At 41.5% G+C, this 24,524-nt stretch overlaps 1 protein-coding gene across 4 annotated transcripts in view; it reads right to left on the bottom strand.

Moving 5' to 3' along the window:
• Positions 1-24,524, bottom strand: part of tox2 (TOX high mobility group box family member 2) — a 108,573-nt gene that overhangs the window by 55,313 nt on the left and 28,736 nt on the right. For 3 of the 4 annotated variants that reach the window (XM_071493803.1, XM_071493801.1, XM_071493804.1), the window contains exon 2: positions 4,018-4,110. The exons of the other annotated variant lie outside the window; for it this stretch is intronic. In XM_071493803.1, coding sequence (XP_071349904.1) covers positions 4,018-4,059 — 42 coding nt within the window. In that variant the 5' untranslated portion in view covers positions 4,060-4,110. The remainder of the gene's footprint in view (positions 1-4,017; positions 4,111-24,524) is intronic. 4 annotated transcript variants of the gene reach the window in all.

Raw genomic sequence — 24,524 nt, 5'->3', positions numbered from 1 at the left:
AACCTGTGCCTGATCTTGACTGATTCACCCCTGCTCTCTGGCTGTCTGTGTAAGTATGTATCTACTGTATATATGAGTGTGTGTGTGTGTGTGTGTGTGTGTGTGTGTGAGTGTGTGTGTGGCTGTGTTTGTGTGTGTGTCTGTCACATTCTTCTCCTGCTGCTGCCTTAATAGGCAGTCTCTTAGATATTCGCTACAGAATAGCGCTCATGCAATATTAATATCACACCAAAATATGGAAGCTGGAGCCCCCACTCCATCTCTCACTCCCTCCATAATTGACTATGCAAGGCTCCAAATCAGCTTGGAAAAAGAGAGAAAGACAGAGAGAGAGAAAGCGGGGGGAAGGAGAGAGAGAAACCTAGGGAAAGAGGCAGAGAGAGAGACAGAGAGAGAGAGAGAGAGGAGGAGGAGTCCTGAAACGATCCTGTCATCTCTGCACTACAGCAGATTCTGAACCTTCACCCTATGTATCACTGTCAAGGCGGTGGAGCTAAAACAACAACAACAGCTACAATGTTAGCTCAAACAGTTTGACTCCCTACAAATAACACACTGGTGCTCATCCAACCTGAGCTAAAACAAACCTCCAATCCAGCAGCTTTGAGAGTCACCGACCGTGCATCACCCTAAACGCTCAACGTACCTCATTATTTTGTGTCATTATGTTACACTGCAGATTCTGACTGATGACAAAACTAAGTTTACCTATTAAACATCGCCGCCCTGCCATTCACATTACTTTCTAGTGGAGATCCCAAAGTTTGCAAAGACTGGCAGAGCCTTTGTTGAGCAGAGGTTTGTGTATTACATTGTGCACAAGGCATCTAGAATAGTTCCATTTTATGAAATGATGCAGCCATAAAAGAACATGCAGTGTTGGGTTTGAATATCTAAATCAGTGTAAACACCAGAAAAATCCAATAAAAACAAATGTAACATGATATATTTTTTGAGACACGTCAGTGTCCCTGGCTCAGTTCTGAAATGTTTGTCCAGTTTAATTACAGTATGACCAGAAACGTACTGGGCTGTTTGCTCATTGCTTAATTAAACCTCTGCTGAGAGGTCATTGGTTGCTCTTGGTTATGGTTTTCAGATATTTGTGTCTGAGGTGTTTGTTTGTTCAGTATGGAGCTGGGATAATTAGCTTAGCATAAAAACAAAGGGGGCACAGCTGGCCTGGTTCTCCCAAAGATTCCACCCATGACACATGATTCACATGTTGTATCACACATGTTTAATCCACACACAACATTAATGTAAAATGACAATTAGTGCTTTTTGAGGGAGGTACAGTATGTGTTGGAACTATTTCTTGCCAAACGAGAGCAGTGACTTCTCAAAGTCTCTCCCTCTAAAAGCGAATATTTGTCTTTGTGTACAGATTATACAAACAAGCTATAATGTGTTAATGAGTGACCTTTGGAGGTGCTGATCGTTTAACTTTTCCTTAATGCTAGATCAGTAAGAAATTCATATTTTAAGCTACTGGACACATTCATGACCAATGGGCATTATTCAATGTGCACTTGTGAGTTTGAGATGGAGTCATCCACATTCCCATTATTAGGAAGAATTAATATACAACCCCCAACCTACACACACACGCGCACACACACACAAACTTTTGTATATATGCAGGGGTGGAAAGATCACTACAGAGTGCTGGGGGGGGGGGCCCTCTGCACTGAGCATTTAAAAAAATGAACTGTAGGCATTTACAGCCGTAATTGATGTTGAAAGAAAGAAAAGGAAAAGGTTGCGGGGGCAGAGTCGGTGGCAGGGAGGAGGGGGGGAGGTGGGCAGTGCACCTTGACAGGAAACATAGAGGTGAGGAGCAGGAGTCGGAGGTTAGTTTGACAGAGAGAAAAGAAGTGGTGGTGGTGGAGGGGGGGGGGGTTGCTGCGGAAGTGCCAAGCCCACTTTTAACTGAACCGAGGGTGGTGAGTGGTGGTGGGGTGATGGAGGGGTGTGGGGGGGGTGGGGGGGACAGAGATAGAGATCAGGGGAAAATAAAAGGGGTGTGCAGGGGAAGGAAGAGGGGAGGAAGGAGAGGATGGGTGAGAGGAGCTGGAGGTTGAGAGGGAAGGAGGGGGGGGCAGGGACCTACTGCACCTTGACACTTGCTCTCACCGCAGCACCTGATAAGTGCAATGGAAAAACGTCTGGTTTCCTCCTGCATGTTAAGTGGTTTATATTCTCCTCCTCTCCATGCAGCCTGTAGCTACAGTCTGCTACTGTACTGATGCTGCACCCAGGTAATAACAGACAAAAGGAAATGACACGAAACCAAAGACTGAGGCAGAAAATAGCACATACTGTCTCCTTTAGATTAATTCAAATCTGTGCATGAGATGGAATCTTTAATTTGTAGCAGAACGAGACAAAAACTAGGAGATTCAGAAATTTTTCTTTTCCTTGCATTAATGTTTATCTGTCACTTTTTACGTGGCCCCCGTCATTTTATAAACAACTTCTGCCCAGAGATTTAGATGCAGAGTTGAATTTGCACAACATAGGATCGGATGAAAGTGGATATATATCTTTAACTACCTCACGCATGTCCTGACAAGGAACTCATTCCCATGATTTGTAAGTGGGTCTCTCCACAGAACAGCATTAACAATATTCACTTTAGATAACGTATGATTCCGGGCCCCGGGAGAGGATGGGTTTCTCAGAAATGCTTTGTTAGCACTCCCCCCCTTGATAAATGATTTAGGACATGTGGCCTGAGACATCAATACAATCTCTGTTGTAATTAAAAAAGGTGCGCACCAACAATATTATGCAGCTTTCGCTTTGTCTGTCTCTCTTACTCTGTCTCTCCCTCACTCACCCACTCTTCCTCTCATTGAGCCCCGGAGCAGTGAAGAGATAATTCAAAAAGCACTTGCATGAAGTGAAACATGAAAAAGGGAGACATATGAAATTAAATTCTCTCTTTTCGCTCTATTGTTCTTTCATTTTCTCTCCTTTGTTACATAAATGCATAAATGCATAAAAGCAAGGCAAAGCTAGATTCTAATTATGATTTTCACAATACAAAAAGATTTCATTTTTTATTTAAAAAGAAAAGAAAGGTTTCACAAACAAATTAGAGCGACTGTTCCAGCACTTTGTGAAAGTCAAAGTGCTGCAAGTGCCGCATCACTAAACTTCAGTAAACTTTATCTTTTTCTTTTTCATCGTGGTGAATAATTGTATAAAAAAATTACTGAAAGATAAGACTATATTTTCACAATACAGCTGTTTTACAATAAAATAAAAAGAAGATAAAAGAAAATGACCAAAATCTTTTCATTCCTTTGCACTTAACCTTTTTTCTTTTTTTTTAAATTAACTAAAATAAACTAAAATAGGTCAGAAGCAGAAAAACTGAATCCAAAAAGCCACAACACGAAAACAGTAGCAGGCAGTTAGTTGGCCGATCAGCTGCAGAAGCAACATGCTTCTCTGAAAAGCTACCAGGGAGATACCACACAAACCACCAAGTCAGATGGGTGCTTGTGGTGGCCAATGATGGTTTTGGGGATGAGGACTGAGCAGGTCTGTCAGAGTGAGCGTGGGAAGAGCCCATAGGGTGAGCAGCAGTAGCAGCAGCAGCAGCAGTAATAGTGGTAGTAGTAGTAGTAGTAGTAGTAATGGTGGAGGATGGCATGTGGGGTTAAAGAATGAAGAAAGAAGCTGAAAGTGGTGTCATGATTTAAGTCCAGATATCGGTGATCGTACTTATCAGTTGTTACTACACATAAGCTTTTTCTCATTTCTGCTGTTGGGCAGCTAAAATTTAGTGAGAAAAAAAACCTGACCCATGTCCACACCGCTTCTGATATGTCACTCTGATCCTGTGTGTGGACTGCCTCGCTGTGCAGATGGGAGAAGAACTTTTGTGGCTAGGATTAAATAGGCTGTGGTATTTTGGTACATGGAGGTGTGAATGATGAGACCAAGGGGTGAGGGAGGAGGGGTGAGGATTTGGGGGGAGGAGGGGGGGCTAGAGGTGAGTCTTACCCCAGTAGAGGGCAGTCTCTTGCCGTCAGGGTTTGGGCGCATGGGCAGGGAACTGTAGAGCCTCACACCTCGATCTGCACCACCGTATCTGTTCTGGAGGGGGGGAAAAGAGGGAGATGAGAGATTTTAAGTATGTTTTCTCTACTTTTACGGAGAACTCACATGGATGAAACACCTCAAACACTATCATAAAATCATGATGAAAAGATTCAGATTTGATTTAAATTTGTTTCCAGCTAGTTTAGTTTCAAAGTCAGCTACGTTTTATTTTCCCATCCAAAGCGCAGTGAAGCCATGTAAATGCTGTAGTTCTTTTCATGATTCTCATTTTGTTTACCCGTGTTTGTTTCATAAATTTCCGCCACGTCACAAAGCCTGCAGATTGGCTGCCATGTTAAATCGCATCACCTCATGGTGATGTACCACACATAATAACTGGATCAGGTTGGCTCATCAGCGGCACTAATGGAACTAAGCTCTTGTGTTTGGTAGCCAGGGTCCCTGAGCTCCGCTGTAGTCTACTGACTCCGACTTTCTATACGTTACGCAGCAGATAATTACACATCTCTAAGCCTGCCAGCTCCTCCTTGCACTTCCCCATGTGGGTCTCAGCTATGTAACACAACCCGAAGGAGTGGTGCCGAAGCCCTCAGTGGTTGGGAAGCTAATGATTCGCAACAAGTGGTCCCTGCCAGGGAAAGATGGTGCAGCTCGGTGGGGTTCGCACTGTGGCCCACAGTCACAGCAGGGGCACATCCCGGGATCCTCCTGAAAATCTCACTTTTCGCTGTCTCGCTGCTTGTCTTTATCACTTTCAGCTATGCTCTTCTCACTTCACCTCTGTGATTCCTGCGCCGTCGTCACATGAACATCTCTCCTCAGTAACAGCTGGCCAACATTTCTGTCACATGATTTGTGCGACAGTGACAACCTATTGTGTATTTGTGTTAACTGATAGAATGAGCTGCAACCTTTTGTCCCTGGTGTTGGAGAGTCTATTTAAGCCTCTGAACACTGCCTGCTGTTAAAATAAATGATGCAGCTGGTGTAGAAACTGGTAACATGAGAAAAAAAAAAAAAAACATGAATTTATATTTCGAGATTCACTATGGCTGCTGCCTGCTATGCATAGTGCTTAATGGCTTTGCCACACTTGATCCATGCAGCCTGCTAATGAGGACAAATGCCACATTATCTTTCTCTCACACTTCCTCTTTTAGTTGCTTTGCTCTGTCCCACCTTCTTCTTTTTAACTTTCTTTCTGTCAGGTCACCAAACACACAAACTGAGAAATCACACTCTTTTTCCACACACACACACACACGCACACACACACACGAATACATTCAAGGGCAGGGCTTCATATTGCTATGTAGTGAGATGTGCATTGTTTAACTATATTTAACATTAAAGTGAGAAAATATCCCCTGAACCAACCAGAAACAGCCCTGCCTTTCCTCTCTAGCCTGTCACATGGTTCAAGCAAACATGCATCCAGTCCACACATGAGCACAGGAGGGCCTCACATTTTACAGTGGAACCGCCATAAACACACCTTTGCCGGTTGTGTTTATGGGTCTAAATGCACAGTGATTGCCATGCAGTGAAACCCACAAATCAATGTATGCAGAGGCTTATGTAACATACCATGCATGAAAGATATTCAAGAAATAGAAGGCTGAAAGCGCATGATTTATACCCTATAAGCGGTGTCCTATGCAGAGCAGTGCTGATCTCTAATGGCGTAGGCCTGTCACTGACTGTGTACAGTGTAGGTTATCCCCTGAGGCAGGGTGAGCATACTTGCTGTGTAAGGTTTTGATTTCCTGTGCTCATTATGAAAGGTGAAAACAGATGAGTAGACAGCAGTGGCCATCTTGTGGCAGATACGGTTTGCATAATGATTACAGGGCGTTATCAAAAAGCCCTGAAAACCAGTAACTTGTAAAGCAAATTCAGGATTTCCATGTATTTTCTCTTTGCATTTTAAGGATAAATACATGCAGTTTTAACAGTATGTAGCCTAATTAACTGGCATGAAACATGACTCTTGGGTCAAAATTAGCCACATAACCTGGTATGTTACATCCTCTAATCAGACATTTCTTTCTCTTTCCACCCGGCACAGGAGCTACTGTACAATAACAGCATCTCTCACTGGAGACTCTTTCTTTCGCTGCTTGTTAGGTAGCTTGCCAGCATCGCAGCTAAATGAATGCCTCGCAGAATAGCTGCTTTAGCCGGCAAAGGAGCCACAGTAAGTGAATGTTTGATATTTCTCCAGTGTGCCAGGCTAATCTGGCCCTGTGGCATGCCATTACGGGGCTAATAACAGCTGTCTGCGGCCTGGAGGGGACACAAGAAGGCCTGGCTGCGCTAACTGGCGCTGACAGACTCATTAGGAGTGCTGGCACCCAGAACAGCAACAGCCAAACTCCTCACATTTCCTTGCTGGCTCACAACAGTTTGCAAGTGCAAGAAGCATTGTTCTCTTCACTTGTTCTCTGACACCTTTCTTTTGTTTTGTAGTCCTCACTTCATACGCTCTCACCCTTGTCACCTCTCTTTCACTTTCTGGCTGGCTTTAGGTTTCTGTGATATTTCTACCAAAACCAGATGCTGCCAGCCGTTTACCATCTCTCTTTGACACCATGTTGAGTCTAACCTTTTTTTTTATTTTTTATTTTTATCTAATCTCACACACCCACACTCTCGTTGTGACCGAAATAGAGCCGCAGCAGAAGAGTTCACTTATTTACTGTAATCCTCTCTGAGAACAGTAAAGCTAAAATGATTGAATACATAAATAAATTGCTCGCTCATTTTCTAGGCCACAGGAAGATGCTGCACCACACCAGGAAGAGACTGGCATCCTCTGAACTTTGTATCAGTTACTGTGGCTGGGCCTGTTTGAGGACAAGAGGGACTTCCCCCAGGCAGACAGCAAAAGCAAACATTGTCCTGTTGCTCAGTCGGATCGAGCCAATCAGCACAAGCAGATCAGGCAGACAATAAACACAAAGACCCAATGATGGCTGTCTGGATGTAGAACCATTAACAATAGGGGGAGGGATGGGGATAGGAAGTCGGGCTGTTATATGCTCTCTCGCACGGCTTCTGCCATGTGACAAACATTTATGCTCATGTACAGATTTATGTGATACTCATTATACTGACGCATGTGGCAGTTTCACATTGTGTCTGACAAAGCATGTTGAAAAAGTACATTCACAAGGACAAGTACAACGCTACACGTTTCACACTACAATGACTGACTGAACGGTATACACAGGATACAGTTCTGATATTATCAGCCAAGATCAATGAGTATATGGAGTACAATATATTTTTGACTGATCACATATATAATATGTCCTGTTACTTCCATCGATGATACAGTGAAGTCTATTGTTCAACTGTAAAACATATGTACACATACATATCTTAATCACACTATGTTTACTAATGTTGTTTTTTTTTTTTTAAAGGAGAAGAAAAAAAGATTAGTATTTGATTTTATTTTAACACCCAATCAGCAAAAACCACAGTCAGCATTGTGATACATCTACTCATTAGATATGAGTGTTGGCTTTGCCTTTTTATAGGCTGGGCTGGTGGGGCACTGCAAAGCCAAAGGCACAGCTGTAGGGGTATAGTTACCTGTAACGTTAGCTGTTGCATGTTATATTATTTACGCAGATCTGGACTTAATGGAACACATGTGTGTGTCCGTAGACGACATTCTTCCCAGATTAGCTGAAAGGCCTGCACACATCAAACTCCACCAACGAGAGGAATGCAAGGCCTAGACCGGCTTATGGGGAAACCCTATCACTCATCTATGGTATACAGTACTTACAACCTATGCACACACACACACACACACACACACACAAAGTCATGCATGTGCACACATACTGTATTTATACATTATGGAGACAGTGCCCCACACTGTATGTACAGTATGCACTCAACAATGCATGCACATTAGCATCAGAGGATCAATAACACAAAATAAGTCTCATTTCCAATATCCATTCAGCCCCAACACAGTTCAGTTAGTGCTGTTGCTGCTGATATTTTAACTCATAAAACACATTATCCTGTCAATTCTGTTGCATAAACATGTTACATAATATCAGTTTGATTTCCAGCCGTGGTGGTCTAACAGTCAATAACAGAGAATGAATCACTTCTTCTGTGGTTTTTTTTAGAGATTTTAGTCTGAGACAAAAACTGGCTGCAGTGTGACATTGGTTTGCATATTGCATTGTGATGAATCATTTTACTTCATGAATTTTTTGCAGAGTGTGATATTTTTTAATTTGACAAGAGGTGATACCGATATCATTTCCATGGTGTTTTACATCTCTGATTTTCATACTGTTCAGCTTTTAACAGATGCTGAATTTAGATTTTATTTTGGAAGGCTGTGTGTACTACAGTAAAGCAATCACATTTTTAGGCCTATCAGCTTCATTAAAACTAACTTTACGTTGCGGGGACTTTGGGAAGGATTCAGTGACATCTACAGCATTCCTGCCACCATCTGTGAGTTCTAGCATATTAACCTTAAAGCCGCTGACATTTAAGTGTTGTTTATTTCAAAGGGAAGGACGGACTGAAAGTATACAATATACCAGAAACTATAATATAGTAAGAGAAAGGATGCATTAATATATGGCTCAAGGTTCTGGCAGAAAAACGTGTTTAGCGTCCACTGTGAACCCAGTACTTGTGTAATACAATGAATCAATACAACGCATTGATTACTATAGGTGGCAAGCAGCAGACCAGAATTGTAAAACATACTGATGCGTATTGTACATGTCCATGAGTTTGTTATTGTTTGGATATTTGTGGTTAGTTCCACATATATCAATAGCCATGTCATATTCCATATGGCTGTTTTTCTATTAATGTATTATGTCTATTTCAGTGTACCTGGAGTAAGAGAATCACACAGGCGAGTTGTGCGTGTGATGTGTGTGTGTGTGTGTGTGTGCGCGCCTGTGTGAAAAAGATGTCAGTTAAGGCCTAAGCAGCTCGACCATAACCAGGACATGTACCCAGGGGCTACCTGCCTCAGGCCACGACCGACACTCAAACTACTGATCACACCATTGGGAACATCCAGCCAACACTAACATTTGAGCAGAGGCTATTTATAGCTGACCGCAGGTTGACTCTTCATCCATTCCTGGTGTAAACACATGTGAGTTTATATGTATCGACACGCTATTGCTTATTGCTTCTATGGTGGGAACAACTTTTTATATAATTATCTTTAGAATTCAAAGCAAGTAAAGATAACATAATAACATAATAAATTCTATTAGCTGGCCCCGAAACCAAAAGTGATGAGCTGCTTCAAACACTTGGTAAAGCAAAAAGTATGGGTGTTATTTTAGATTTTAGAAGCTTTATGTCCCATATAAACAAAGTGACCAAGATGGCATTCCTTCGCCTCAGACACATTGCCAAAGTACAGCCTTTTCTGACCCAACAAGATGCTGACTACTACTGTGCACTGATGCATTGAGAGTATGTAACTTATCCACAATTCTGCTCCCCAAAAACAAAGAAGAGAGAACACATCGCTGGAGTCCTATAGTCACACAGCACGGGCTCCCCATGTCTCCCACAATTGATTTTAAAGTCCTTCTACTTGTATACAAAGCTCTCAAGGGCTTAGGACCGGCCTACATCACAGATTCCCTGTTGCTTTATGCTACTTCACAAGCCCTCAGATCCTCTACTGCTGGCCCCTCCAATGCAGCTTTTTTTTCTGATCTGCTCCCAAACTGTGGAGCAGCCTACCCGAAGAGATATTAGAGAGGCAGACTCCGCTGAAATCATAAAATGACACTTACTACGATGTGCCTGCTTCACATGGTGTCCCACATGCTGTTTTCTCTCATGACCTTTTATGCATCTAAATGTCTTTTTTTTATTATTAGCTGATTATGATTTTAAAAATCTTAAATGCTTTTCTTTCTCAGCAACCCTGAGCACTTTTATCTGCACCTGCTTTTCAAATGATTTCGTGTTTCCTGTTTTTATTTTTTCAAAGTATGAGCTGTATGCTTTGTATGTCAGGTTCCATACAAATAAAGCATTATTATTACTTTATTTAATTTAACACAAGTTTGCCTTGGTATTACATCTCTCATCTTCACTTGTCCTCTTCCGTCGGCTTGTCCCTTCTTGTTTTCTATCACTGCTTGCTGCGCCTCCACCCTTCCTCTTGCTGCCCGAGCTTGTGTTTATATTTCTCCAATAGCTTTTGTTGTTCCACTAGTCAACACAGATCATGATTTACACTAGAGCACAATACATCAGCTGGAAATTCTCAACCTGCACCTCTCACATCGGCCCCTCTCTTTCCCTCCCTCTCTTGCTACCTATCAATCTGTATATATATTTAGTTGTACCTATGACTCTATCACACTTTTTTTCAATTAATCTCCATTCTCAGTTCGGTCTACTGCCATTTCAAGAAATGTGTCAAAATGCAAATGCACCCTCATGTTGTTTAACACCAAAACGTACAGTGGAAAGTAAAGGTGAGAAGGTCACATTTGCCTTTTGATTGTGGCATTCTGTAATGGTGAAAGTGGAGGTTATGTAAACCAGTTATCACAGTTTGAGTTTCCGACTTTGTGCACATTTTTGAAACTTTAATGACACTGTGCTGCTCTCTTTTCTCCTCCCTGACTCTTTCCTGTTCCTCTTAACTTGACTTTGTGCATCTGGCTGCAGCTACAGAGACGGCTCTCGCAGAAAGTAGATTCTGTATCTAAAGGAACAACAATGTAGAGCTTGGCTGCATGTTTTCAGGAGTGATAGGAAATTCAACAGCACCACCTAAAATTGTACCAAAGCTAAGACGCTAAGTACAGCCGAGTACAAGTGCAGATTATCGAGTGGATTGAGTGCTGCATTTCTGAACTCTCCACACAGGAAAGTGGAAGTTATAGATGTAATTAAAGATTTTTTTTTTTTTTTTTTTTTTTTGCTCCAGTCAAGTTCAGTTTGTTGTAGGATTCATCACAGTGCAAAATTAAAGACTGAACTGCTTCAGTTCAAATGAAAGGAAATGTAATCAAGCTTCATCTGTAGTGAAGTTGAATGTAGGAGTCAGTTGGTGAATTATGTCTCTTAAAGATACAACAAAGACCGCTATAGCACTACACCCCTCAGCAAGGATAACATGCACTGGAAAAACTCCTGATGATAGAAATTTGCTCATTCTCTTTTCTGTCGCTCTCTCTCTCACACACACAGACACACACCTGCCCTTTGTATTACACTTGACACAAAAGCAAAGGAGATGGAGCACATTAATAAAGTGCAGTCGGTGCCCTTGCTCTCTCCGATACAGAGGGGAGAAAAGAAACTTTTCGTTTTCATTTATCTTTTTTTTTTTCCGAGCCCCTCATCTTTTTTTATGAGGTGGTTTCCTGAAGCCAAAACAACATGGTGTTACAACAACACAACTTAGAACCAACAACTGACAAGCAGAGCCAGCCCCTCTGCTGTGTGGTGGCCACAACCAGTGTGTTAAAGGCAGAAAACAGATGGTTGGAAGAAGATTTAGCTAATATAAAAACAGGGGATTTTCTCTTTCTCTTTCTGTTTATTGCCAGTAGAGGTACAGGCAAAAGCTAGATTATTTTAATACAGGCAGAAGCTGAGGAGAATAATTCCCTAACAAATTGAGGATTGCTGAGGAGAGCAGAGGCTCACAAATGTCAGGTCGCATCTGTCATTTGATTTAATGACATATTCTGCGATTGTGATAGACAGTAAATGTTGTCATTTTTCCTTTTACAAAACGTAGCAAATATAATAAAAATGATAGTATACAGATCTTAAGTAATGTAGAAACACTGCTAAAAAAAAAAGACAGGAAGATAAGCAGTAATGAAAAGAAATTTAACTGAGTCAATATTTAACCGACAACATTAACTTTATAGATATATATATATATCTTGTTGATGTTGTGAAGCTGTTTTCTATATTGGGCAGTCTTGTACAGTAAGTCAGCTTTAGCAACACATTTAGAAGTTCAATCACACATTTGAGGGAGAGAGAAAGAGAGAGAGGGAGGGAGAGAGAGGCAGTGAGGACAAGAAAAGACAAGGCAGCAAAGACAGAGAGAGTGAGAGCGAGAGAGGAGGCAAGGAGAGAGAGAGAGAGAAACGGAGATGGAGATAGAGCAATAGAGGGAGAGAGTTAGTTGAGAGTTGATATGCTGACTACAGGCAGTTGATTTGGTTTCAGAGAGCATTGTTACGGTGCTTTGAATTAATGCCTCCCAAAGAGTCCAATTGTGATTCTTGGGCTGTGCTGACAGAATATTTGACAGCCTAGGGTGAGCTGCTGATCTCAGCTGAATCCTCTGTTCTGGTGTGTGTGTGTGTGTGTGTGTGCGTATGCGCCCTTGCTCATGTGTGAATATATGGTTGGGACCCATCACATTTATACACCTACACATGTTCAGATACAGTAAAAGCATAGATGTGCGAAAACAGTCAAAACGCTTGCGTGAATACAGTATGTGCACAGACTCCAACACACACACACACACAGAGTGGACAGTGTGTGATACAGTCAGTGAAATGAACCGACACATAGATTGAATCAAAATAGGTGTTATCTAAGTGCTAACACACATTGACACAAAATACCTGACTATGCAAACAACCCTCAGCTAAATTGAGAACATTCACTCAGTGAAGATGAAACAGTTCGACCAAGTGTTTTGTTTTTTTCTTTTGTTCTCCCTGCAGGAAACATGTTGTCCCTCTGGGCTGCTGAATAAATAAAAAACACAGACAAGCCCATTGCTTCATTACAGTGATGGGAAGAGAGAAAAAAAAAAAGACACTCCATCAAAATAAACCCACTGCACAGGACTGGTCCCGTCTGACAGCAGCACAACATCTTGAAAAATCATCTGTAAAAATATCATTCACAAACCTGCAGATACTGCAAATGTATTAACTGTGTTCATCATGTTAAGTCCTTTAATACCAAAACTACTTTTACCAGTTACACTAAAGCTTTTGCTATAAAGGTGCTGTAAAGAGATGGATTGTAAAGGCAACGCAGACTGAAACTATTAAAATAACCTGTTTTTAACATGTCATCAGCAGTGTAGATAAAACCGAACAGTCAAAAGACAAGTCTGCTTACTTCATATGATATCCTACTGTACCTGTGTACACGCTAAGCCAATACAATAGGAATACATATAGCACATACTGTAGTTCATTTACTTGATATCTCATTATTCACCTTCACTCTGCAGAGCTTAGTAATGACACCTCTGAATATAAATAGATTTCAAATGTGTAGTTGTAGAAAATTGTGCATGTAAGCTCGCACATTGTCACATGTGACCCTGTTCAACTAAAATAAAACCTGAAACAGTCAGTTGTGATATAGTCAGTGCACCGTAGATTTAAAGCTTGGACTCAAATCAGATGAACTGTATCAGTCACGAAAAAGACACTTTTGAGACCTGATTCCTTAAAGACTTGAGACTTGAAAGCAGATCCAAGATCCAGTGAATTTTTCATTATTAGACTTATAAATTGAAAGGTCGTCATCTTAGATTTGTAAAAAAATAAATAACAATAATAATAATTAAAACAGCTTTCAAAGAACAGCTGTCAAACAGAGCAACTGTTTTGAGCACTGATGATTACGGTCCTTTTTCTGGTAAACTTTGCCAACATTTGCTGATTCCACCTTCTGAGATGTAAAGCCTGTTTCACATCACTGCACATTCAGCATATTTGTTTTTTACAAACAAGAAGAATGAATGCGTCACCTTCGGCTCTGGGAAAATCTGAGGTGTTTTTCACTTTTCTGACATTTAATAAAAAAAACTATTGATATTTTAATTTAGGTTATAATCAATACTGAAGATGATCATTAGTTGCAGCTCAGGTTCAGATGTTGTGCCATTTTAATGGTAAACTAACCTGCAAAGCTCTTACGAAGACTTCACTCACTTAGCTGCTGCTTAACGCGAGACATTGACAAAACTTGAAACTCGACTTTGACTCGTGTCAGAAGAGGTTCAGACCACCAAGAGGATATTCCTATAATACATCAACCAAAATTATTCAGATTTAGATTCAATGTATGAAACCCACCCCCCCACCCCCAACCCACCCGAAGGTTCTGCATGTATGACTCGCCACAAGTTACGAGAGCTGTAATGACCTGCTGAAAGTAGCAGATGAGTCAGAGTTAGATATTTATAGTTTAGACAAGCACCCTCCTTTCTCCCCATGTGAAACTGTCATTTTGCTAAATTGAGAACTGTCTTCATCATGGTGTCATGAAAAGTGTAGTATCAATGTGATTACACTTATTTTTCTTCGTCTTTCTTAAATTTGGGGGGGGGGGGGGTTCAGAGGTTCCCAGCTGGCCTTGAGCATGGGAAACCTTTTTATGTGTTTCATTTTCTAGAAAACCTGTTCCTGAGAACGTTTGTTTTTTTTTGTTTTTTTTTTTTGTTTTTTTAAATGAACTGGATAAAGAAGAAAAACAATGGGCAGAGCACGAGGAAGGGACTCAAGTGTGATTGTAATGCAGGTGTTGACTTCAGAGGATGGACACTTCTCTTTTTCCACCGCTCACTCTCCTACCTTCCTCTTCTCTTCCATCCTCTCTCTTCACCTCCTCCATCCATTCACAGCACCTCTCTGCCTTCTTCTCCCTCTGCCTTTACATCTTTCTCTCCATCTTGAGAGCCGTGCCTCACCCTAATTAGAAATTCCCCCTCCGACCAACTGAAATTGAATTGCCCATCATTTGCATAATGATAGCTCACCGGGCTGACGGCCGATTTACCATGAGATGAAATGTAGCAATCACTTAAGAGAGTGACCATGAGGGAGTGTGGGTGAGGGAGGGGAGCGAGAGAGAGAAAAGGAGCGAGAATGTGAGGATGAAATGGGATCACAAAGATAGAGCGAGGTTAAGAATCACAGAGAGGGAGAAACAGAAAAATCCGACAGGTATTTAGGTTATTGTCTCATACAGCAATATTGCTGGGAGGAAGGCTGTGTCCTAAATATGACAGCAACTGGATACAACAAGGACACGTAAGGACACTTATACAACACTGTTCCTCTTGTCAATGGAAGCTCTGCTGTCTTTGAACTAATATTCATATTTCACACAGAGCTACTATTGTGTCAGAGAGGAGCAACACTTCTGTATTCCCGAAACCTTAAATGATCTTTAACTTCACACTTGTGTATTACTCCAAATTTCCAGTTACCTTTTCTCGAGGAGAGTTGAACATTTTCAAGCGGCAGACTATTCATTGCCATAGAAAGAAGCAGCAAAACTAGGACATGAATGAGACTTGAGTTTTTTTTTTCACAGTCAATAACATTCAGATTAACAGTTGTGATCAACAACTCAACCAAAAGTCTAGTTTGGCAGCAGTTTAAGTCTCTGAAACATTTACCATTTATTATCAACAGCTCATAAGATGTATGAGCCTATTCTTTTTCCAGCTGATTAAAAGTCAGCCAATAAGCATCCTTCATTAGTCATAGCTCATTATTGTTATCGAGGGTTATGTGTTTTGCTCTCAGCAAATGCTCCAAACAGTTACTGGATGTCTGTGAAGTCCATTGTTGGTGTAAATGTTAAGCACTATTTTTAGATTCTTGACTAGATGCTTGGGTTCTGACTTTGTTCCCTCACGAGATCAGCATCGGGAACTCCTGCACCACCCACACTTTATAAGAAGCGGTCAGATTGTCAACTGTGTAGTTGTCAGTGAACGCCCCATCAGTTCAACAGCTGCCACACTGTGCACAAATTACTGTAATCAATGATATGATAATCATCTCGTTGTCTCGCCTGTTCTGGGGCATCAATAACCACATACCACCAGGCCTGTAAATTTGATTTGTAAAAAAAAAAAAAAAAAAAAAAAATCCTGATAAATCTTGTTTCTGTGGTGTCACGTAGCAACTGGCAAATCGAATAACGCTGCATGATCAGTGAGGAAGCATAGGGTCACGGCTAATGCACACAGTGGTCTAAAATCTTAACACGGGGGTACCTTTCTATTAAAAGTACTTATTCACAGGAGTGAGTGGGCTGAAGCAAGTGATGTGGAGGTCATATTTGTTTCTAATATTCAGAGTTATATGTTGTGCTATCAGGTTGGAAGCTCTGCCCAGAGTCTGATAAGGCCACTGTTTATTGTCTGACTTCCACTCTCTAACCTGAGCAACCTCAGACTCTCACACACGGTACTTTCCACTACTTAGCCATTACCTCAGCGTGTGTGTGTGTGTGTGTGTGTGTCTGGTTTATACAGTATGTGCATGAGTATAAGTGTGTGTGTGTTTGCGTGCAAGAGCTCTCGTGTGTGTGTGTAATCTTTGGTTTCGCAAGTCTTGACCTAATTAGTCTTTGTCGATGCTCAATAACTGACAAGTCATCAGAAAGCGCACACACACACACACACACACACACACAGGTGCACACACACAGAAGAGCACACAGACACGCACATCACTCAGTGCACAAATCATTTATTCAGTTTTTCAATCTCCTCTTCCTCTGTCCATCTCTACATAAGTGATCAGTGATCACATGTCGCATGTTAAAGTCAGCCGGCCCAGACAGGAGGGAGTTAAGTCCCTTATCTCTCCTCCCCAGAAGAAATTCCTACTAGAGGCCTCGCTCTGCTGGTTTCCTGCCTTCTTGCCCAATGCCCTATTTTTACTCATCGGGGCTCTAGAATACCAGGGGCAGCTTTTTCCTTGTCACTAACATATTTCCTGCCATTCTCACTCTGACATTTCTCCCCCCTGCACGCTTCGCTCAAATCGTTCCCCCTCTTTATGGGTCATAACCTTTCAGTCGGGGCCGTTCATATTCAAATGTACCTGGCCATGCCGGAACCGCTGCGAGCTCATCCATCTTTTTCGGTTGGCCTTTTTTTTTTCTCTCTCTCACAGTTTTTCTTTAATATAAGCTTTAACTGGGTGTTAATTCAAGATCTTTCTGAGTGCTGCCAGAAACAATCAGGTCCGCTCTGTGCTTTGCCGTCAGGCTGACTGACTACAGTGTATGACGGCTCATCCACAAAACTATGTTGTGTGTTTAAGACTCTGAATAACAACAATACAGTGTAGCTGAGGCTCACTAACGTTGGGTTTTAATTTTTTTGAAAAGGCGAATTTAAACGTTAAAATTTGAATTCTCTTCAGTCTCTATCAGTGAGAGAATTTCCTGACCCAGTAGCTTTCCAAGAACTGTGGTGATTAGCAATCGCTTGTAACTGGCAACCAAAATTTTGAGCAGTGTAGGCTGATTTGCATCTTAAAGTCATTTTGTGTGAGGAAATATAAACTGTTTTGTTACCGCTGCTATTGTGCATATTTTTCCATTTCACACCAGAATAATATATCAGCGTCAGGTCTCTGAGTGGGTATTTCCACATCAGCTGTTGACTGACATTTGAACGCTGAGTCTTGATTGGAGCACATCATGGTCCTGTGTAGCCTACGGGCGTTAACATAAGATGTGTTTTTTTTTCCCATTTCCACAAGACTTCAGTCCCTTTACAACATGAGACGTTCAGGGTGGCCTGTTGAGCTGTTAAGTTTGTGTTTCACTCAGGAAGTGGAAGCTAGCAACCTGGCCTGCCGTGATGTCCCACTAGACGTTGCATTTCGTCCATATCATTTCATCACCTGCTGAGTCAGCAGCGGCTCCTGCGCACTCAGTGTTGAATTCATCCTGTACGTTATCGTGTGATCTGAACAATGACATAGCATCATTTACCCACAGTGCCACCAGAGTAGCATTTCCTAGATCACAGATTTGTGCACTCTAAGCTAAGAACACCAGTCCCAAACTGGTTAACTGTAAATGAGGTGATATTGCAAACTATTTTTAGCAAGCACCCACATATAAAGAGCATCAAATGCATTACCACCACCATCAGTGTCAGATGGAACCTAAAATCCCATCCCACCAAGAGAGCAGCGATGTAGGGTATGCCATCAGTGCAGAAAAAATTTCATCAAACAAGTGGAACACCAAGGATATATACAGTACACTGATTTCTTCACAATGATTTATGTTTGACTTTACATATGGACTAAAAGTCAAATGACTAGCCAACAAGCTCCCAAACCCTCAGTGCTGTTTTCATTTTGACAGCTGGAACCATCGCGGCAAAGTCACAAATCAAGGTCCAGCTTTTCTCCAGGTTCTCCACTTTACAGAAGTCCCTGGTGCAGAATGTGCATTTAGAGAATTTAAAGTAACGGGCCTAAAGAGGTCCTGAGGAGAAGAATGAATGACAGTTTAATGAATGCCTGGGGAGATATGATATCAGTGACTGGCTCCTTCAGCGCGGCTTTCATCCTATTCATACACCCAGCATGGTCTAAATGCAGGTGGATCGATGCTGGTTAAAAACACTAATGGCACATAAAGGGAGCACACTTCACTACTGTGTTTCTTTCTCACCAAGGTCTGATCGCTCCTGGACTATTAATGGAATTCAGCTCTCAGTAGAGAATATCCAGCCAGCTACAGGTGAAAAAAAAAAAAAAGTCCATTGTTTGAATTTTCAAGGCTACCTTTCTTACAAAATGGTGGCATTGACATTCTAGATGAAGAGAGTTTGGCTTCTCGTTCACATTTGCAGTAACAAATGTGATAATATTCATTCTGATGAGTGCGATGACATGAACCCAAGACAGTGCACACCTGTACTCGAATCATATTGTCTATTATATTGCTTTTTTTTTTTTTTTTTTTTTTTACTTTTACCGGGTACATTTATGAATATCAATATTATTTCCCAGTAGGAGGTAAATGGTATTGAATGGTTGCCAGGCTGCTGGAGGGGCGACTGTTCAGCTGACTAAAAGAGCCATTCTCCATTTTATCTCTCAATCGGTGTGTATTTGTGCACATGCCATCCTCCTGGTGTGTGTGTGTCCGTGTGTGTGTGTGCATGTGTGCGTTTCATTTTGACGAGGAGCAGAACGAGCCGGAGCTCGCTTGCTGCGCCACTAGGCCATGTGAGAAAAAGTTCACGTGATGCAGGCAAATACAGCCGGGCTTCGGCAGGATGGAAAAGTCTGTAATCAAACCATAAATCAGAAATCACTGAACTGCCATCCACCCACCCCCTCTTTCCCTCTCTCCTTTTTTTTTTTTTTTTTTTTTGTTGCTACCCTCCTGCTCCTCTCTGCAGAGCTCCCTGTATAGCATGTTATGTTACAGTACATACAGCCATGCACACACTGCTCTGGGAGAGGTGAGTAGCAGATCAATGCTGAATGCATTTTCCACACATCAAGGTTTAAATCAGGAGATACATGAAATCGTATAGTGACAAAAAAATCCAGTACTTTCTTTTAACACATCAGTGAGCTCTTTCTATAAGCTCTTTCACAAAGCTGCTGTTTGCAGAATTTGACTCGTGGTGTGTATTAAAATATCTGCTTTGCGCAATAAAACCATTTCCACACCTTAAGCAAACAACTCTGCAGTCGGCAGTCACATGTGTGCATGTTCATGTGTTTTTTTTTTTTTTTTCTCTGACTACTCACAAACACATGCACTTCATATTTTTCTGGCCATGACTTTCACAGTGAGCCACCTGGTGAGCTGTAATATCAGGAGAACAGTGGGGTCATTGTGAAGGAGCTGTGTGATATCAAGGAGAGTGACCCATTTAGAGCCCAGCTACAGAGCTGACAAGCCTCTGTTATGTCTAGGACATCTGGAAAGCCGGAGCGGCTACAGTACATAGGAGTCAGTCCTTTCCAGAAAGGGGAAAGACATCTGACATTGTCACAGATATTTCACACGCTCACCTAGAAGTCCTGTTCAGAGGGCAGTGCTGTAAAGTGGCGCTGATACTGGTGAGGATCTGTTACAGTACACAGAGAAATATGGAAGGGAGCCAGACACTATGTGAAGATCTGGTCATCTTACAGTGTTTTTAGAGGGCTGGAATAAGAGTGCCCAGCGCTGTGTGCTATCTGCTGCTCAGCAAAAGTGCTCTGCAAAAAGATCAAGTGATCAAGGGAAAAAAAGTTCTGTCTCATTATTTAAATGAGGATTACTTTTTCAGTAGCTGATTCAATGCGGTGGTGTTCAAAAGGGGGCCTTGCATATTCTGCAAAATAACTGCAGCAGGAGAAACTGAGTGCTTTAAGTAAGAAGTAAGAATTCAAAGCAAAGAAATGTTACCATTCATGTATCACACACAATGCTGCATAAGACGACTGAGATCTGTCCAGCAGTGTTGCACATTATATAAAGGAATACATGAACGCAATGCATAATGAGAGGCCACAATGAGCCAAGGAAAGCACACTGAACAAAGCCCCCAGGGGGAAAGGAAATTATTCAGAATAGACGAGGACACAATTCATAATAATATTGGGAAGTTTTTTCTCTCGTTGTTTAAAAGCCATGCTTTAGATGTAAAACCAGAACTAACCTACAAATATGGAGTGGCTTACTTAAGCAGCAAGATAAGAATTTTTAAGGATCTTTTTTTTTTACCCTCAATTCAAAGCCTCCCTTTCAGATTACAGCCTGGGGTGAGATTGCTGAGATGATATATAAACAAAATACAAGCTAGCCTAATATATATATAATAGCTACCATTATAAGCATTTGTGCACGATACATTTAGTACAATGCAACAGTAAATGCTAAATGATTAATCCCGCTGTCATTTCACTTTTTGTACACCAAACAATAATTCTGTATCATGAGGTAATTCGTTTCTGTATGAAGAGGCAATTGGCTGCAAAGATTGAATCATTGGGCCTTGTTTCATTTTCCATGTAATTAAATCAGCTTCTGAATAAAAAAAAAAAAAAAAAAAAACTGTGTAAGCTGGCATACGATTTAGGGGAAATTAGCATTTTTAATCATAGTACATTACTTTAATAACTCAATAAATCTGTGGCAGCTGGAGCATCTGAGAATGTTGTCACAGCCACTTAGTTCTGCATCTGCAACTAATACAGGCTGATGAGAATCAGCCCGAGAGAGAGAGAGAGAGAGAGAGAGAGGGAATGAAAAGTGTTAGAGAAAGGGTAGAAAAGAAAGGCAGCAGAGTGAGACCAGGAGGAAGAGGATCCAGGGAGATAGAGACAAAAGCATGGCAGGTGAGACGCAGGGATGAGCAGAACCAGAAAGAAAGAAATATCAGCGCAGCCTCTGGCACAGAGAGGGGGCTCGGCACTTGTCTCACCTCTTTCAGTTATTAACTGTTAATCCCCAATTAGCTCATCTTTCACCTCGATGTTGCACAGAAAACCTGCTTATACCCCACGTATTGCTTTGTTGCTTGGGTATGTTTGTGCAGCTTAGCGATAGTAGTTGCCAAATATAATAAACAAGTCTGAGCAACCACAAAAAATCTCATTTCATTTTAAAGGGATGTCAAGAAGCAGAAGTCCTCTGAATGTATACTGTATCAACCAATCCTCCAACCATAGACCATATATGTCCCTGCTCTTGTATAGAGCCCCTTATAGCAGCAGGAGGGTGTACCGCACCTTCGTTGTCATGGTTACAATAATAAACACGTGGTTAAGCTTATGGAACAGTCATGGTTTGGTTAGGTTTTGGCACGAAAACAGCTTGGTTTTGGAAAGGTCGTAGTTTGGGTTAAAATAAGTACTTAGTTACAGTTGGAGGAGCCTCCTCGTCATGGCTACAATCATAAACATGTGCTTAAGGCTGTTGAACTGTCATAGATAAAACAAAAACATTTCTGTTAAAACCAGTTTCACACAGGAAACGAACAGCAGTCTCCTCTGTGAAACTCGACTCATCCATCCTCCTCCTAATGTGGACAGTCACTCTATATACTTCGTCACCTGATGTCTTCCTTTGCTCCCGTCATAATTACTACTTCGGCCGTTAGAAGTCGCCTTACAATTAAACATAACTATGGGTTTTAATAAGCTGCTTGGGGACAGACTCTACAGTAACCCAGCTACAAGAGTTCCTACAAATTAAAACTGATGCACCAAGTCGTCACCCCACAGCAGAGAGAGTGTGGTCTCATCAAAGTGACGAGGAAAGCAAAACTGAAAAACCTGAAAGTGTTGCTCTCTACATTTGTCTGCATCTTTTCCAACACAAATTTATTCTCCTGGAGGCACCTTTTTTGACTGGACAGCACTGGTCATTTGTTCACACAGCTTAAGTAAACCCATGCGTATACTTAGTGCTAATCCAAACATAGTCAGTCTTACATGTAAAGTACGGAAGAGGAAGATGGAAGGTTTACATCTCATTTCCCCCTGGCATCCACTGGTTTCTTTAGGGAGTCCAAATAACAAAATTAGTTATCAATTAATCTGATTAATATTTCTATTGATTGTGAAAAAAATCCATCACAAGTTCAAAAACAACTTTTACTTTTAATTGCTTTTTTGACCTAAGAACAGGTGAAAAAAAAACAAAGATAGGACCCAGAAAATGTTTGCCATTTTCACGACTTAAAGCTTTTATCCTCAATTATTACAATTATTTTTCACCACTGTTTTCCCTTTAACCATAAATGTATTACATGCCTAAACCTAACCGTTAACCCAAAAATACCTTCACCCTACAGACAGAAAATCTTCAAACACTCACAGTCCTGCATTGACAGACAACCTACTTTGGTGTTTAGTTGTGGGAAACTTGTTGAAAAGTACTATGTGATCACAGTATGGTGGGCGCCGTGATGTCTGATGCAGGACGATGTTCACTGTGCTGCAATGAAAATAACAGTGAGCGTGAGCAGGTGCACGAGCACAAATGAAAGTGAGAGCAGGTGTCATGTCAGCACGTGCATGCCTGGGAGAGAGGACTCTTCTTGGTCTTGCTTTGTGTGAACCTGCGTGTGTATCCATGTTAACGTGCGGTATGCTTTTCTACTGATTCTTTCTTTTCTTTTTTCCTGTAAGTTTGCAGAATTGCTCGAACTGCCTCTTACTCTCTGTGTGCCAGATAAAGCTCTATCTCTCCATCTCCTCTTCCTCTCTGTCAGATTGTTTGTTTGCTAGTGTCTTGCTCAAGTGACAGAGCTGCAATGGGAGAAACTTATCATTTAAGAGCTTAACAGTGTGCGTCCTTAAGTCTGGGTTTGCACGTACACGTTTGCTTCCATCTTTTCAAATCAATGTACAATATCTGGCAAGGCAACCATGGAAGACAACATTAAATAAAAAAATTAAAAAAAATCCTACGCCTTATTGAGATGTGAATTTACGTTCGACATAGGCAGGAGAGGCACATGAAAGCATCATGGCACACAATCAATGCCCTGAAGGTGTGCTGGCATGTGTCTGTGCCCATTCGCTCTATCTCAGCAGCTCCATTGAGGAGACTGAGGAGCCTTGTTTCCACTGATACACAGATTTTTGATTCACTTAGCAGGCTTTGTCATGTGCATGTTGGATTAAGCCTCTGACTGAAAATCAACCGTGCAGCACGAGCACACAGACAGGCATGCTACAGCACCCGCAAATCTGCAAACAACCATTAGCACGACGGTGGTAGACCCCCACTAATTAGCTCATCATCTCAGTGGCCTCTCTGCATCACTTCATGGATCTGGTTTCAAAGTAAAGTACACTTTCCCAAAAGAGTCACGGGGTTACGACGGCATTACGGCGTTGGACACACGAGGATATTTCCATGTGCTCTTTGGGGACAAGAGACACACACAGGACTTGTAGTTTCCTCTATCGACTGTTTGACTAACGCTAAAATAGCACCCGAGGAGGCTAAGTTGACTTGACAGGACACGTACAAGAAAAAGCTATTATAACGCCATGCCAGGCTGATTTTGTAAGAACAGCTCGGGTGGGCAGCTCGATCCATTTGCAGATCAGGCGACATGCGGATCAGAAGCGGCTGCGTTTTTATAGTCCTCCACAACAAACACACAACAACCTAACAGCTCACATTTATGCTTTTGAATTTATCTGCTCATTCCTCTTTCTCTCTCTCCCTCTCTTTCCCCCCCCCCCCCCCCCATCTCTCTCATAATACAACTGTTAAGGCATTTTCACGCTGTTGTGACTGGTCACAAATTGCTATTATTATTCAGCCAAAACAAAAGTCTGAAGAAAAACCATGAAAGTTCCCTTGAATGTTAACAGTACAATTTTCCAAATAGATCTCTCACAAAAATCTGCCAACATTTGTTTTCTTTATTGTGGTTCCTGTTTCTCTGAGGTCATTCGAAGAAGAGGAAGATCACTTTGTACTTTGTACTTGATGAGTGCCAAAACAACCTCAAACGTCATTTGCTGTTGGTCTTCACACAGTTGAAAGGAAGGAAGTGGTAACACAGTAGGCTTCATATGCTATCTATTTATCTATCTATTAGGCAGTATGGATTATGATGCATTTCTTTGTTGAAATGTCTTTTGTTGAAGTCGTTGAGCAGTTTGATCAATCTAAGA

This window comes from Trachinotus anak, unplaced genomic scaffold (assembly GCF_046630095.1).
Source record: "Trachinotus anak isolate AG129_WGS33_773 ecotype Australia unplaced genomic scaffold, CSIRO_AGI_Tana_v1 ptg000013l, whole genome shotgun sequence".
NCBI classification, from domain to species: Eukaryota; Metazoa; Chordata; class Actinopteri; order Carangiformes; family Carangidae; genus Trachinotus; species Trachinotus anak.
This window is presented reverse-complemented; position numbering and strand designations above follow the sequence as displayed.